Raw genomic sequence first — 17289 nt, 5'->3', positions numbered from 1 at the left:
ATATAATGTAATGCAAAAACTCATTTCTAAACAGCTTTTTAACTACAGATCAGGGGCGGATCCAGGAATTCTGTAAAGGGGGGGCGTGACTAATATTTCTTGTGCCACTTCCGGGTTTCATTTCATTGTTTTTCTTTTTATTTCTTTTGTTTTTTACGAAAATTAAAGGGGGGGCGTGCGCCGGTTGCGCCCCCCTCTGGATCCGCCACTGCAGATGGAAGACATGAACAAAAGCTAACAAGTGTCATTTTAACAAAAAAAAAAGAAACTGAACCAGAAAAACAAAAAGTTAGATGTGACCCACCACCAAATAAAGTCTAATTAAAGGGCAATTTGTCCCAAAGACATATTATGAGAATTCTGTTGTTAATTCAGACATACTAGAGGATTTCATCAGTTAAAATGAGAAAAATTGGACAATCCATTCAGAAGATACAAATGTTAAAGTTTAGTCATCACTGGATAGACATTGGTTCACTGTAGCTTTGTTAATATCAAGTTTAAACTATTAGTTAATAAGGTATGTGAGAAGGAGCATTATACTTGACAAGCCATGTGGGCACAGCACTCTCCTGACTCTTGGCATGTACAATGTCTTACATTATTAAAGTGATGGGAGATATGTTACCTAATACAAAATGATTGGAATAATTTTTGGAGACAACTGAAGAACCTCTTTCACTTGCTGAAGTATGTTGATCACTGATTTGTTTCTTCAATGATACCAAACTAGTCTACAGATGATTTCAATATTGGATCTATCTTAAAGGTAGATTACTATTCATATCATTCCAGATGTGTGGTTTCACTTTAAGCAGTACAGATATAGGGACAAGTTTTTTCATTATAGTTTGTTTTGTTTTGTTTTTTAAAACTAGAAAGAAATTCATTAGTCATCTCATCATCATGATTATAAACATTATCTCTGAAATTTACAAATAAAATATGGTAACAAAATCTAGCACCAGACTGAAAATTGTTGAAAAATAATTTCCATCAAGACACATGTTGCCTAGCAGTCTATTCTAATCTAATCTTTGCAAACTTGTGCTTACATCTTATCGATTGTTAAGTCTTTTCTAAACTGTGGAATGATAGAATGTGCATAGACCTTTTGTCAACCATCAAGCACTGTCTTATGGTAATACATCTGGGCCCCATTTCATAAAAGATGTTAGGATAGCAACTCTTGTTGGAATGGCAACTTCCCATAGTAACAGCCAATCAGAAAGCTGGACTCTTATGTTGTCATGTCAATCGCCATTCCAGCAAGAGTTGCTATCATATCAACTTTTTTATGAAACAGGGCCCTGGAGTACAGGATGATCCATTAAATGTACCATATAGGTAATGTCCACAAATACCTTGCAGAATAAATAAGCATTCAAATTTGTCTGTCAAAATACCTTATGATTAATATAGACTGAAAATCACGACTAGCTCACCTGTATTTACATATACATGTAATTGCCAACCATAGTACACTCAAATGGCCAAAATTGATAACATGATTAAACATAATATACATATCTTGGTATATCCATGAAGCTATGTAGCTCCATGGAATATCCCTGTACTGACAATCAACTTGTATAATATTTGTACAATTTGCAAAAATTGAGTCAGGATAAGAAATGAACATACAAAATAGATATTTTCACTTCCAGTCATTGGTTCTTTTGTCACAGCAAACTGCTAGATGTTAGAATTACTGAGGCCAATAGGCAATTTGTGATACCATCTTACCCAACATTCTCTTGCCCATTTCCACTGAAATGAGAAAGGAGAATTAGTGTCAGTTGGGCAAGTCAGATTGGATGAGTCAGATTGGTCTGGCATAAAGCTAGCAAAACCTTTACAATGAGCATTTCTGGCATACAGAGGCCTTTGCACATCCAAATCCTCATTGTTTGTGGAGAATTAGCGAGTGCATGCTCAGTCTGCAATAAACATTACCTCATGAATTTCAAATCTAACATGGGGAATACTATGTCATATTCAGGAAATGTCCTTTCTCATTTGTATTAAGACGGAACATTGCGGATTTGATACTGTATATACCATATATTTAGCGAGTCTTAATTTTTTAAGAATCAGCTTGGGCTTCCCCAAAATTTTGTGAGTGGTCAAATTTGTGATTGTGGAGTACAGTAATGACAAATATTCAGTGTAGACTTTCATTCCATGGTCAAACCTGCTGTTCTACAGCACAAAGTACTCTATATACTGTAGTAAAATTTCACAACAAGCATTGTTACTCTACATGGACATTAATCATGATTATACAGTGTATATACATAGGTAAATTTGGTAGCATAGGTATAATTCATCGATCTTGGTACATGAGCCATGTCACCACGTGTATACATACATATCAATTTCCAAAGCTGCATATGTGTTAGATGTTAACACTTGAAGACATGTACACATATTTGTGAAGCAGAATATGACTCTACAGCCAAACACGACAAGCTACAATAGAAACCTGATACATTTGCAGCTATCAGAGCCACTGCAAAGTATACAAAGCTTTCCACCTGTCAAATATTCACCACATCAGCTATAGTACAGTCATTGCAACAGGGCCCATACAATTTTCAATACATGGACCACAAAAGTCAACTAACAGATAAGATTTTGGCACCATTTTCATAGTTTTATTCATATCATACTATACTACCACATTGCAATATCATGTTCAAACTTTTACACTATAAAAGGTATAACCAATTCCCTGTGCAGTTTTGTGCTACACCTTCCCACTAAAAAATCAGAATTGAAGAAAGATATTAACAACTATAACCTAAGAAAAACTTGTCAAAAGATAATTTGTAAAGTCAGCCCTCAGTGAGGTCACAGCGGGTGAAGACACACACAGGAAGACGTCCTCTGTTTGTCTGTCATGTTCATGACATCAAAATCATCCACCAGCAGTTTTCTAACTTTCAAGATCACTATGATAACAGTATCTATAATAATTGCACAAATCAAACTTTGATCATCCAGACACCGAATCCATTTGCACCGTATATATATATGTAGTAAGAAGAATTTCCCCATAAGTCCAAGTTAAATGGAAGCAAGATACAAGTAAGATTAGAATCAACCAAGTCAAGACAAAGAAATAATGACATAAAAAAAGCTAAAATATGTTATACCTCTTTCCCATTTGTCACATCTTTAAATAGATTTCTGAGTCCAAATATAATCTTGCAATGTCACAATGTCTTTTATCTAATCACTACAATTTTTTTCTCCCAATGCTTGGTTAATACCATCTCTCTTCTTGTCTTCAAGATGTTGCTTCAAACATTGATTTTTCCAAAAAAAAATCCTCTTGTTTAAATCTTTTGGTGCTACAGAACATGTTCACTAAATGTTAGTCAACGGGAAGCTTTCCTTTTCGCAAGGCAAGACCCCTTTCTATCACCGCTGAACTTGTCCATCACATCTTAAACCTCATTACGATTCCTTTGCATACACAGTGTATACTTGCCAAATTAAATCCAGACTACAACTGGCAAGCACAAATAACTTACATTTCCAATGATGTACAGAACATGGGAGAAAGTGCTCACAAACAAGTGAATAATGTCTAATACATACATACATACATACATACATACATACATACATACATACATCATGACAAAGCTAGGTTGTTGCCTTTTCTCACCAAAATATCAAAGGTATTGACAGCAAAACCCCTACAAAATACAGCTGTCTTCTACCGGCAAGGTTAAGTTTGAAATATTATACAACCCTCCTAAAGCAATGTCTAGCAGGAATAAAACAACAATGTCTTTGTAAAAGATTGTAAAGCTTTTTTATGTCTATTTTTCTATGTAGATTATTTATGAAAACTCCAGATGTACACATTGTTTTGAAAAACATCATGAATGTAGTAAACAACTCGTACAAACACACAATGATGTGTTTCACATCTACACTGTATAAATATCTTCCACGCAATTACATTTCTCATCCGTAAGCATTTGTCACAACTTTTCACATACGTAATGGCCTATTTTTAGTTTGGTTCAATTTGAAATATTATAAGTTTGAAATATTATACAACCCTCCTAAAGCAATGTCTAGCAGGAATAAAACAACAATGTCTTTGTAAAAGATTGTAAAGCTTTTTTATGTCTATTTTTCTATGTAGATTATTTATGAAAACTCCAGATGTACACATTGTTTTGAAAAACATCATGAATGTAGTAAACAACTCGTACAAACACACAATGATGTGTTTCACATCTACACTGTATAAATATCTTCCACGCAATTACATTTCTCATCCGTAAGCATTTGTCACAACTTTTCACATACGTAATGGCCTATTTTTAGTTTGGTTCAATTTGAAATATTATAAGTTTGAAATATTATACAACCCTCCTAAAGCAATGTCTAGCATCTTTTCACATACGTAATGGCCTATTTCTAGTTTGGTTCAATTTTTTTTCACTAGTTTCTTTCACCTCAGCCGATAGCATTTCATTTTCAGAGTTAGTAGGGGTTTAAGGACACCATCTATGCACACTACCATAGGAAAAATACACAGAAAAGTCCCCAATGATATGCATGTAAAAAGCAATGATCAATCACATTGGGACACAAAATGCACACAGGCACACATAATTCATATTCTCAATAGCATTTTTTTAATTTCCCACTTTCTTTTTTTTTTTTTAAACTCTTTATATCTTTTCCAGGAATGGAAGAAATGCTTGCTCACTACCATTTGATAGCACGTTCCATATTTCAAAACAGTAATACACACAACAATGTAAAAAAAAAAAATGCACTAGATGGAAAGCTAAAAGGCAAACAAATATAAAGTCGTGCCAGGTATGATACAAGTTAAAAAAAGAGGTTAAACATTGAATTTTAGACATTAAGTCATCCAGGACAGCCTATAATTTCTCCCTAAACAACAACAGCAATCACAAACTCAGGAGCTGATCTATCAACCTCACTGATACTGCGTGCATACATCCATTCAGAGGGATCGAAAATACAAAAATTGTAGCTGTCATAAATTTGCCGATGGTGTTACTATGTCACTTTGGCATACCTCGGTTGTATCAGTACAGGCGTGTTAAAAGCTTTCCTGTTCGCATCAGCTGGAATCATGTGTCCTATTCAGAATGGATCTAAAACAGTACCGTAAATGATTAAAAAATGATTTAAATCACGGTTTATGCAAAAGTGTTGTGATTTTCTTCATGGGGTCTGCTGCGAAGCAGTGATTTTCTTGTCGCAGGGAAATATCAAAGAGGAGAAATCTAACAGAGTATCCACAGATGTGTGGTGTTATGAGGGTGAAATCTGACACATCCTTCCTGAGCAGTGGCATGGAATAAACTGCTATGTTATAAAGACATGTTTGAACTGACAGAACATTCCAGGCTTTGTTCAAGACATTTTGACAATGAACAAACTTGCTCTGATGGATATCACATGCCTCTTTCCTACCACATTATTATTATTATTATTATTATTATTATTATTATTATTATTATTATTATTATTATTATTATTATTATTATCATTATTATTATTTCAATGACTGCAGTACACAAGGAGCTAGATCCTTCTGCCATACGGAAATCTGTAAATTCATGGGAGTGACTGGCTGAAGGAACACAGATGTTCAGGGGCTCCTGCTACAAGCCATTGCTACATTGTGCAGTTTCTCTGTTGAAGTTATCAGTTGTTAGAGAAGGTACTTGGCCATCTAGACAAGACTTGTGGCATTGAATCTAAGTTTACATCTGCATTCGATCATTATAAGAAAAAGAAAACTGGGAAAACTTGATGAATTCTTCATTTAGCTGTAAAATATTGGTAATTGTGCATAGATATACACTGCAGGTGGTGTAAAAGATGGGAAGTACGCAACTCAACCAGAAGCATATGTGTCAACCAATCAAAAGTAAGCATCCAATTAATAGCTATATCTATCACTGATCTCCCAAAATATTTAAACTTTGTTTTTGGTCAAAGGCACTGAGACTTACAACATAAATCAGATGTAATAAAAAACAAGTTGAACTGAAGCACTTTACAGATACTATGCATTTGGTAGTAGCTTCTCTTTTGCAGACATTTTTTTTCTTTTGCTTATAAGCACTAACTTGGAATGCCAGACATGAGCAAAACACAGTGTCGTCATATTTCTCAGTGCTGGAAAAACATCTATCATGGTATTTACAGCCGTGGAATCTGGAATCTTTGGTCCTTCAGTACGATAAACATTCCCTCACCACCCTAGGTAGATCCTATTCACGCCTGTTGCATTGTCAGTTGGTCATCACGAAGAAGACTCTGCAGGCCACTCCAGACGAATGTTTTGTTTCTCATCACACGAGACCCACCTTCTCCCACCTACACAAGATCTCATACAGCTTGATTTCTGGAGAACCCATCACTTTAAATGTGGTTCTAAAACAGATGTCAGAACACTTCTCTACCTATACAGGCAATAATGAGATATCATATCAGCGTTTGGTGTTTTTTTTTTTAATCAACTCCGAAATATAGGCCCTTGTTATCACTGTGATTGTACATGTTTTATGTCAATGTGGCCAAAGTGCAGGTGATTTGATTTAAAAACAGCTACAATTTAATACAGCAAGTATCAATAGACTCTTAAAATTCCTTATGAGTCTATTAACCACCTAAGGTCCCTAATTAGAATGTTATACATTATATCAGTGTATTGTAGCATATATATTAGTATGCATAGTATTAATTATGCACAAATAATGCACACTGTCATATCCAGCAGCAAACTAGCAAGTCTTTGACACCTGGCTATGACACTAGAGCCTTTCTGCTTCTCATTAGACAGTATCACATGTCACAGAGAAATTTCTCTTTGACATCTCAATTCAACTCTTAAGAGCAAAATCATCATTGACATCAGAGAGTCCTGTACATACTCTATCTACAGCTGTAATCTTGTAATTGTGGAATATTGTCATTTCAAACTTCCTTCAAATTAACAGGACAAGTGACACCAAGGCTCTACATGATTCCGAGGATGTCATATTCATTAAAGACATAGTTTACCATGAATCACGATAACAGGTATCTCTTACTACTCTAATTGCATAAGCCTTACCATCACATAGATAGTAAATGATTGGAATGGTGATATTTCTAGCTGTGACATGCAACTCATTTGACAATCTTACATCAAAAGTCTTACATTTCATATCCTCAACATAAACTCATGTAGCAAGTACTTGCTTGCATTTTCAGCACAGTGATGTTGCATTTCTTGCGAAGCAAAACAGCCACCAGATAGGTGCAAAGACACTAGATCCCCAAGGGACACCACACAGCACGGTATTCACCTATTCAAATCGAGAGAGACTCAGGATGTGACTCGTTCAAGTCCAACAGATTGTTCAAGAAACAACAGAGTTTCACTTGTGGAGTACAGAATGTCATCAAAGAACTCTGCTGACCTTTGACCTGCAAGGTGCTGTGAGTCCCTTGGTTCGGCTACATAGGGTGTGTGGGTAGAGTGAAGAGAAAAACATGTACAGTCTCTTTGATCTCCGTCAGACAGAGACGAGACTTAATGTATTATGTGAAGATGAGTTGATTCATCGACTAAGATGGAGTGAAAGTGTCTTGCAGAGAGGAGCGCAGGAAGAGATGGAAGCGGAGGATATCGACGAGTGTTGCTATGGTGATGCTGCCAGTCCCTTCATCATGGGGAGGTCGGTACCGTCCAGGTTGTCTGAGGGCATGGCGGAGGGCTTGATTGGCATGGGTCCGGCTTGCGTTGCACCCTGCTCGGCCTCCTTCTCCCAGTCCTCGCGATTCTTTCTCTTGAAGAAGCCGCACTGAAATGCAATGACCACAGGAAAGTTCCACTTTAACAATGATGCTATACCATGAGAAAATCACCTTCCTAACCACCATATACACCAAACAATTATAAGATTATAATCCTCATGTACGCCTAATTAACTCTATTAATTAACAACCAGAACATGAAAATTGGAAGTGGTATTAGGTGGTGGCCATAACAGTTGATAATGATGGTGATACAGTATTTGTAGATCACCAAACTGACATTATACTGCCTCGGGCTTCTCATGTCATAACTAAGTAGTTATGATATGTATAGATTTACAGGGAAAAAAATCATGATCTAATCATGAAAATTTCTTGCAATACTAAAGACAGCTTAGGCTGCAGCTTCTGATTAAAATGTCCTACAGCACATGGTTAAGTAAATTCAGATGTAGATCTAATGGATTACCCGTTAATAAGGGCAGGTTTGATGCAAGCTTGACAGATAAATTGCATTGTACTATCTGTTCATCCGACGATATAGGTGATGAATTTCATTATATTTTTGTTTGTCCCTCTTTCAACAAAGAGAGATTATTGTATTTACCAAGTAGCTTGATGGCCAGTAGACCAAGTGCATTACATATGGCCAGATTATTCAATTCAACTAATGCTTGCCATTTGAAAAAACTAGCCAAATTTGTCAGAATTATTATGTTTCAGTTCTCTTCAATACCAAAGAAGAAAGACAGTATTTTTGTAGAAAGTAAAGTAGATGTGAATGTTTGTACACGTAGTGGTAGAGTAGTTAAACGTCCTTTACGCCTTGTTTTGTAAACATATTTATTCATATCTGTTATTTTCACATGTACATGTACATTATCACTTATATTTTTGTATTCATATATTGTAAATATGTTTGTACTCTCATACCCCAAGAGGGGGTCGATAGAGTCAATAAAATCTTACAAAATCTTACATGGTATATATGTTGTTGTGTTATATGTAGGAATGAAAGTTTTATCATTTAGTCTCCTGGTTCTTAGAGATTGAGGCAGAAATACGAACTATAGTGGTAGTTATCACTGACCTTCCAGAGCATCAAGATGATTAAGATGAGGAGGAGAATTCCTCCAATGATGCTGATGATGATGACCCAAATAGGAACTGTCCCCTTCCCTGCAACATCTGTGAATATAGTTACAGGAACCTGTCCAAGAACAGAAGCACAGTCAATTGTAAGGATGGGAAGGAGCAATGAAAATGTGATAAGAAAATCAGTTGAGGAACTACTTGTACTCAATAGAAACTCAAAAGGACAATGAAGTTTGGTACCGGTACTAAGCAGCAAAGACCAGTATACCCTGGTCAAAATGTTGATTGCAGTACATCCTTTCCAAGGCCACACCCAACAAAGAAAGAAATTACACTGTGCAACAGAAACCAATGGAGCTGGAGCCCTCACCACAAAAAAAAAAACAACAACCCAAAACAAAACAAAACAAACAAATTTAAAAAAAACAACAACTTATGAACTACTGCAGTTAGAACTTTGAATGAAGTCAGGAACTCTGATTCCAGTGCAGTTAAGTGGACAACTTTTAAAACACACCTTCAGTAGCACATGCAGCTGCATACCACTATTTTGTTATGTCCAATTATACAATATATTTCCAGCACCTTCTGATTTTATGTGTCAAATTGATGTATGTAATGTATTGTGATTATCATTACTGAGTATGAGACTGTGTGGAATGATGTTTACTACATTATTGTCATCTAAAGCATAATACAATAATCATCTCAGAAAAAAGTACAGATCATTATTAGATATAGCTACAGGATATAACTCATTAATAGGTTTTGTAATTTACAGGTGGTAACATTTGCCACTAGTAATGAGATGACATCAAATGCAACATATTCATGATACAGTATTTTGTAATAGAATATATTGCCACAAAACCCAATTAACTCATGAAACATCAATATTTTCTTATTTTAAGACACTATAAAGCTTTTTGATGAGTAATGTACAGTTTGTCCTCCATCATTTTATAATACTCATAATGGCCACTGACAGGGGAAACTTGCCTTCATGGTTTTGAGAAAAGCTGTCCAAGGTTTACATGCCATTATTGTGTGCAGGAAATTATGACTTTTGACTGAATAGATCAATTTAAACAATACCATCATATATGCTTCATGAAAAACAAAAAGTCATGTAATATGAAACATTCATAGATTTTGTACATTTGGTAGTTATGATATCAAACTGTTGCTTTTTGAAAATGAATCACACTTCTTATTCATAGAGCAACACCATACATTTTCTACCTTGCCATTTTTTTTCTGTAAATGTCTGTGACTCTTATAATTTCATTGTGTTGATGTGTCATATATTTAGCAAGCCTAAACTTTTGTGAATCAGAATTTCTCAATGATTTCAAGAGTGGCTAGATTCGCGATTGGGATGGACAGTGATGAACAGAATTCAATGTATGTACAATATGTGTGCATTCAAGTCATGATCAGAGTTAATATTTTCGTGTGTTGCTAATTTCGCAAATGGCACGCGACTCATAAAATTTGCAAAAACAAAAACCACGCAAAAATATACTGTATATAATAATTTGTGTATATCTCTGTTTTACGTGACTTACTTGTACGCGATCTGGATTCTCATTCTCTCCCTGCCCATGTTCATTTCCAAGTGATACCACCTGTGCTTCTGTCAAGAGCTCCACATAGCCAAGCTTTCTCTGTTGGGGTGTGAGGATTACAGGTAGCTAGGTACTTAGTGCCTGGTATCACAGACCTAAATCTCTACAATACCTCAATTGAAGTTCATTCATGACATTAGAAGAGTACATGGCAAAGTTCATACCGGTACTGTGATAAATCTGGTAAATGAGGGCTTCAAGAACAGAAAATGTATGTCAATCTATTTGTACTTTAAAGTGCTGCATGGTAAATACTCATACATTGTGGCATATTACCAGGTGGAATTCTGTACAACCCCCACTCCACCCCCCCCCCCCCATGAGTTGGCATTTCATTACATATACATGTGCTGAAATATATCAGTCCATTGAGGATAAGTCCCGAGTATACTCGGACAAGTGTCTATGGGAAATGAGTGCTGTTGGAAATCAGCCTGTCTTCAATGCAAACTTGTCAGGTTATGATGCAGCTATTATCAATATCACATAGAATAACTGGAATCATATAGGTATACAATCAAACTAAAAAATCAAAATCATATTAAATCAAAGTTAGGTTTACATTAAAAATAACACATAAAATTAAACTCAAAATCAAAATCATATTAAATCAATATCAACATGAAACTCAAAATCAACATCAAAATCAGTTGAAAAATAAAAATTGCAAATGACAAAATTAATGATGGTATTCAGAATAAAAATTGCTTCTAATAAAAGTCATTTCAAAATAATTTCAAAATAAAGTCAGAAGTAAGTAATTGAAACAATTAATTGACTGCAAATTTCCACACTTACCGTGATGAATGTGTGCTCCCATTGAAGTGCATTGATGTGAATTTCCAAGCTGTAGCCGATCTGTAGAGGGTCAATATGGCAGGTTAGTGCCACACATTTGGCTCTACGGCAATCCTGGAGAAAAAAAAAAAAACAAACACATATGACACGATAGACACACGAAGTACAATGTAGACATTCAGTTTGTCAGCAGAGTGTGTAATATATGCTGCTTCCCATATTTTGACTGGTGTGCTATGGACATCAAAATTATTCACATGTCATGTTAGGATATCGAGTTGGGTTATTTGCATGTCACAGGGGATCTCTACAAACATTGCTATAATTTCAAGACATTTGTCATAAATCTTTCAGTATCAGGGTCAAAACTAGCATACATACATTGACACTGAAGCAATCTGAGAAGTATCTGTGCATATAAAAGCAAATGTCCATATACAATTCAAAAAGATGTAATGTGCAACCTTTAATATCACAAACATCTTTCTCTCCCACGATGTCAGGCACAAGTTTGCATAAAAAGTTCTTCACAAGCCAACTGCTAGTGTGAGTGTAACATTTCAATGCTAACAGGTGACATGTGAGTAGACCATCCCATTTAAGGAACAGCTTCAGTTTGAGGTCAACTTATTAGAAGAGATTTACATAGCAACATGTAAACATTGAAATTATCATGGCAGAAATTGCACCAAATGTCGCCAAAAAATATCAGTTTTGGCATAAGCTCTAACCATATGGCTTCATGTAACTTGTGAAAGGGTGTAAGTATTATGTCATTGAAACTTGAGGGTGTGCTTAAGCAGCTCTGTACATCCACACAATGTTGCCTTCGATTCAATGGGACTTCATAGCTTCATATATTGCAATATACTGCTATAATCCACCCATCTTCTCCAACAGAACTCTTGCAAGTACCTTGTCAAATGGAGACATGGAGTTCTGGTTAGCATAAAATGTGAAGCATGTTTATGCAATGTCTTGATAGTGATGCCAAATGACATATTCTGGAAAGTGATGAAAAAACAAACAAACAAACAAACAAACAAACAAACAAGCAAACAAATGATGTCTGTTCAGACACCTTTTCTCTTGATATGTTTTATGTGATGGTCTAAGTCACGATACATTGTATTTCATTGTTTGTTTTTCAAAGCATTTATTTGAAATATCACGATGTATTATAATGTATTCAGATGTATATATGTTTGATGTTGAATAACAAATATCCCAGTGAGGTAAAAAACAATAACTTTATTTTGGTATGGGGAGACTTAAGAATTGGTTCTGTGAAATATATTGGCACAATGTTTTATTTTCTTTTGTTCTGTTTGTTGTTGAGTGGTTTTTTTTGTTGCTGTTTTCTTCCATGCTCACCATTGATTGTTCTGAAAGCTGCTCTTCAAACAGCGGGGTGACATCTTCTTCAGGGGCATAAGGAAAGGAGTTTGAGCCCTGCAAGACTTCCAAGAGCATGTTGCTCTGCAGTCGAAGGATATCATCGGTGTTGCATGAACCAGACCCCATCCTCTGCTCCATAAAGATATGATTTCAGGTTTTCAGTTATAGGTTATCCAACTTTCTATGCACATATGATATGAACAATTTGATTATGATTAGCAATGATTTCCATAACATCACATTACAATACAGATACGAGAGAAAAATAATATTTGCAAAGGCCTATATTTCAAATTTCAGCTTGTTAACTTCATTTCACAAGGTATCAAGTTTTACATGCATTCACAATCATATATCACACAGAAAAATAAACACATTAAAGAGGTAAAATAAATAATAGCTTGTAAGATCAAGTAAATCATGGGGCCTTTCAGAAGATATCTTTGTAGTTTCTGCATTTAAAGGAATTTGGGTATTCAGACATAATATAATAAGCCTATTGCATGAATCATTATTGCATGATACACAATGCATAAAACAGATCTTCATGGAGCCCCACTGCTTTGTTGATTGGATGAAATAGGATGCAAGCATGTAGGCCTACAAACAGCATAATTACATTCCTGAAATACAAACATTCAAACTACTGATGGGTGTTATATTGACAGATGAAGGTCACTGACCTCTGTCACAGAGATGCTCTTGATGTAAATCAGCCAGCCACCATCCACCATCCGCCATGGAATGTTGATGGTCAGCAACGAACTATGTGGGAGGATTCCAGGCCCTTCATTGGACAACTATAGGGACACACATACCACCATATATCAATCATTGATTGTTATCACTGCTGTGTTATGCGTAGGCCTACACTATATCATTCATAATTGACCCCCCAGCTAAAAATCCATAAAAAGATGCAGATTAGGATTCTCTATACTGTACCAAGGTATGTCAATTGGGTTGACCAACTCAAATTTTATAAGTTTGTCTTTACCTGGGAAAGTTTTTTTTTTTTCTATACCTACTGTAAAAAAAATGGCAGCTTAAAACAAAACCCAAACTGAGATATCAACAGTTTGTTTTTTTTCATTATTCCAAACTGCCTCATATTCATAGTCTTGAACAGCTTCTAGTATCAAGATTTAGAAAGGTCAGACATGGTGCTTCCAGGTCATGTGACATGTGATAACATGGTGTCTCAAAACAGGGATTTGTGTTTTTATGACCGAGTGCCAAATAAGCATGCATCTTACTATGAAAAAAAAAATCGCATGCATTATTCTAATATGTATTACTCCCCTGCATTCTGACTCTCGGGCAACACAAACCTTTGCATTACAGTTTATGTGGAGCGAGAGACCTTGGCCAATACATGCACAGCATGGTAGCAAAGATGAAGGAACTCCTACATATATCTATTTTAGGTACACCCAAGAACTTACTGTGTATGAAATTGTGAATGGAGCCCCTATATATGTGTCGTTGAATTCCCGTGCAGTGGGGTCAGGCAGTAGAGCCATGCTCAGTGCCTCCGTCAGAGCTGTTGCTGCTGAGTCCGTATCGGCATATCGGGAGCTGTTGCTACTGTAAAACACACTCTCCGGTGTAGTCATACTGAGAGTTGGTGAAGTGTCACACAAAAGAGACAGAGATCAAGAAGTGTTGGAGAGAGAATGAAAGAAAGAAAGAAAGACAGGCAGACAGAGAGAGGGAGAGAGAGAGAGAGAGAGAGAGAGAGAGAGGGGGGGGGAGAGGTATAGGGAACAGAAGATCTTAAATTAAGTTATTTACAAGTTATATGTTATGACTTACTCCACATTAAACTGTCAGGAATTAATCTTTCCCTTCCTCATGGGCTACCATTTTTGGAGGTTATTCACAATAATTATAATTACGACCTTGATTCATCAAGATGAAAGTTGAATTAGAGCTTTGTTATCAAATCATCTCTAATCTCATCTTGTAATCATCATGCATAAAGGAAGGGACTGTTTCAAGTTACTAAGTTACACAAAAAAAAACAATGTAAAAATGTATGATATTCATGCAACATAATTTCTTTTTTGCATGTAAGGAATCCTTTGCTCAACTCACTGCCTGTCTTTGACTTACCCATAGAGTCCAATGTCGGCTTCTATCACAAGGCTGTATGCAAAACTGATACTGTTGTCCCACATCATTTCATCTGTTTGTTTACTGCTGGTGCTGGCAGTCATCTGAATGGAGATCGTCCGACCGCTCAGCCAGATGAGACCGCCAATGTCAAAACGAAGACGCAGTGTATTCTGAACACGAACAAATAATCAGTAAGAGAGTGACAAGGTTATATGTCGCAACACAAGAAGAAGACTTGTTCCGAGTACTCTTGGGCTGGGGTGAATGGGAAATGTTATAGGAAAATCAGTCCATCCTCAACAGGTTAAGACAGACTCTTAACCCATTGAGAATGAACTTATTTTGCTATAATATGCATTTCCCATAGACACTTGCCCAAGTATACTCGGGACTCGTCCTCAACGGGTTAAGATTAAACTAACAAAAGTGTAAGAAAAAAAAGGGAAACAGGTAGAAGTAGAAAAAAATTATAAACACCTGAAAAGAGTGTAAGGGGGAGTTTGAGTTTTATGTAAACATTATCCTGTCACATATTCAATGTTAACACATATACTGCTTCTTTACACAGACTTGTTTCATATATATGCATATACACCATTGTATCTTGTATTCATATGTTTGTATGGGCCATCTCCGAAAAAGTGTGCAATTACCATTGTACAAATGACAAAAATTCAACATCAGAGATTTCATTCATTTCTTATCAATTAAAAAACTTCAATCCCTTAGAAATACAAAACAAGGCAAGTGCCATGTGTCTCGCCCATTCGCGTACAAGAAATCATAACATTATTATAACATATAAAAAAAGAGATATAACAGATAAAAAGAGATATAAAAGGGTAAAAATTTATGGCAAAAAAGAAATGTGCCATAAAAACTTAAAATTGGGCCCTTAAAGTTTGTTGACCCCTGCCTGTGACCTTTGACCTTGGGGTGACCATCCACTCCCCAAGGGACATCTACCATCCAAGTTTGGTCACAAACGGACATGGATCAAAAGTTATGACCCATGATAGAAACGCGCCATTAAAACTTAACATTGGGCTCTAAAAGTTCGTTGACCCATGTTTGATCAAAAGTTATGACCCATAACCATAAAAACTTAACATTGGGCTCTTAAAGTTTGTTGACCCCTGCTTGCGACCTTTGACCTTGTGGTGATCATTCACTCCCCAAGGGACATCTACCATTCAAGTTTAGTCACAAATGGACCGATGGATCATAAGTTATGACCCATAATAGAAACGTGCCATAAAAACTTAACATTGGGCTCTAAAAGTTCATTGACCCATGCTTGTGACCTTTGACCTTGTGGTGACCATCCACTCCCCAAGGACGGACAGACGCCGCAGGTGATCCCTTAGTCTCCCCCCACCTCCAGTGGGCTCGACAAAAATCAATGGGTGATTTTTGAGAGCCCATATTTTTTCTAGAAACATTTCTAAACGTAGAGTCCTTTTTTGCATGTTAAAGCCAAATATCAGATACGTTACCAGAGGTAGCATCTTAAAAAACTGTTGATTGTCTGCTTATTTCTTGCTTTAAAATGGCAATGATAATGTAAAACTACAAGCTTAAACATCTACAAACATCATGAAAACATTTTGGAGTCAGCCTTGATCTAATCTGTAATAAAAATGATCGTACGTTACAAATAATATAGTATTTCTGCCTCAAATATGTTACCCTAATCTAACATTTTTACCAGCATTTGAATTATATCAATAATCTCATTGATTATGTATGAAACATTATGAACAAGTATTATACTTCTCATAAATAGCGAATGCCAGGTAACATCTCTGCAAGATTAAATACATTTCGGATCGAAAGAAGAATGGTGTGTGGTAACGTATCTGACGCATCAGACATTCCGTTAGTATACAATTTTAAACCCAACACCAATCATGCCATTACATTCATTTTAACTTGTAGGAACATCACAATATGATTATTTTCATTAAAACACCACACTTCTAAACATAAAGAATGTTCTTGTCATAGATAGAAGATTAGATAACTCTTCAATAAAACTATGAGATGTATGTGAAATACGAAAGAAAAGCAAGCACAAATCCACAATACTACTTTTCTGATATAGTTCCGAAATTTTGTTATTATGATACATGGAAGACGGTAAGAATGAAATTGGAAAAGATTTATGCAAATGATACACATGAATTCAATTTTCCTTTCTTCCTCTCTTCAATAAATTAGGTCTCAAGAACCAATAAACGATGGTAACGTATCTGACAAAGTATTTGCAAGATTAAATTGACACAATTAACTACCGATTTACATGAAACCCCGATCACTCAAACATGTGATTCAAAAACCTGATGCAAAATGTTAGACATCAAATCCTATTGTCATTTTTAGAACATAAACCTGCAAAGAAGGAAGTGCTCTTGACTTTAAACATAATACTAAGCCC

At 35.8% G+C, this 17289-nt stretch overlaps 1 protein-coding gene across 1 annotated transcript in view; it reads right to left on the bottom strand.

Annotated features, from left to right (window-relative positions):
• Positions 1-5562: 5562 nt before the first annotated feature.
• LOC139728554 (integrin alpha-9-like) overlaps positions 5563-17289 on the bottom strand; it is a 68942-nt gene continuing 57215 nt past the window's right edge. Inside the window, exons 18-25 of the mRNA XM_071639491.1 lie at positions 14850-15022; positions 14180-14351; positions 13418-13534; positions 12711-12863; positions 11337-11450; positions 10479-10577; positions 8906-9025; positions 5563-7862 (exon numbers count right to left, since the gene is read on the bottom strand). Coding sequence (XP_071495592.1) covers positions 7701-7862; positions 8906-9025; positions 10479-10577; positions 11337-11450; positions 12711-12863; positions 13418-13534; positions 14180-14351; positions 14850-15022 — 1110 coding nt within the window. The 3' untranslated portion in view covers positions 5563-7700. The remainder of the gene's footprint in view (positions 7863-8905; positions 9026-10478; positions 10578-11336; positions 11451-12710; positions 12864-13417; positions 13535-14179; positions 14352-14849; positions 15023-17289) is intronic.

Source organism: Diadema antillarum, unplaced genomic scaffold, assembly GCF_040938485.1.
Source record: "Diadema antillarum isolate AM-2024a unplaced genomic scaffold, OU_Dant_1.0 seq00000183_RagTag, whole genome shotgun sequence".
NCBI lineage: Eukaryota > Metazoa > Echinodermata > Echinoidea > Diadematoida > Diadematidae > Diadema > Diadema antillarum.
This window is presented reverse-complemented; position numbering and strand designations above follow the sequence as displayed.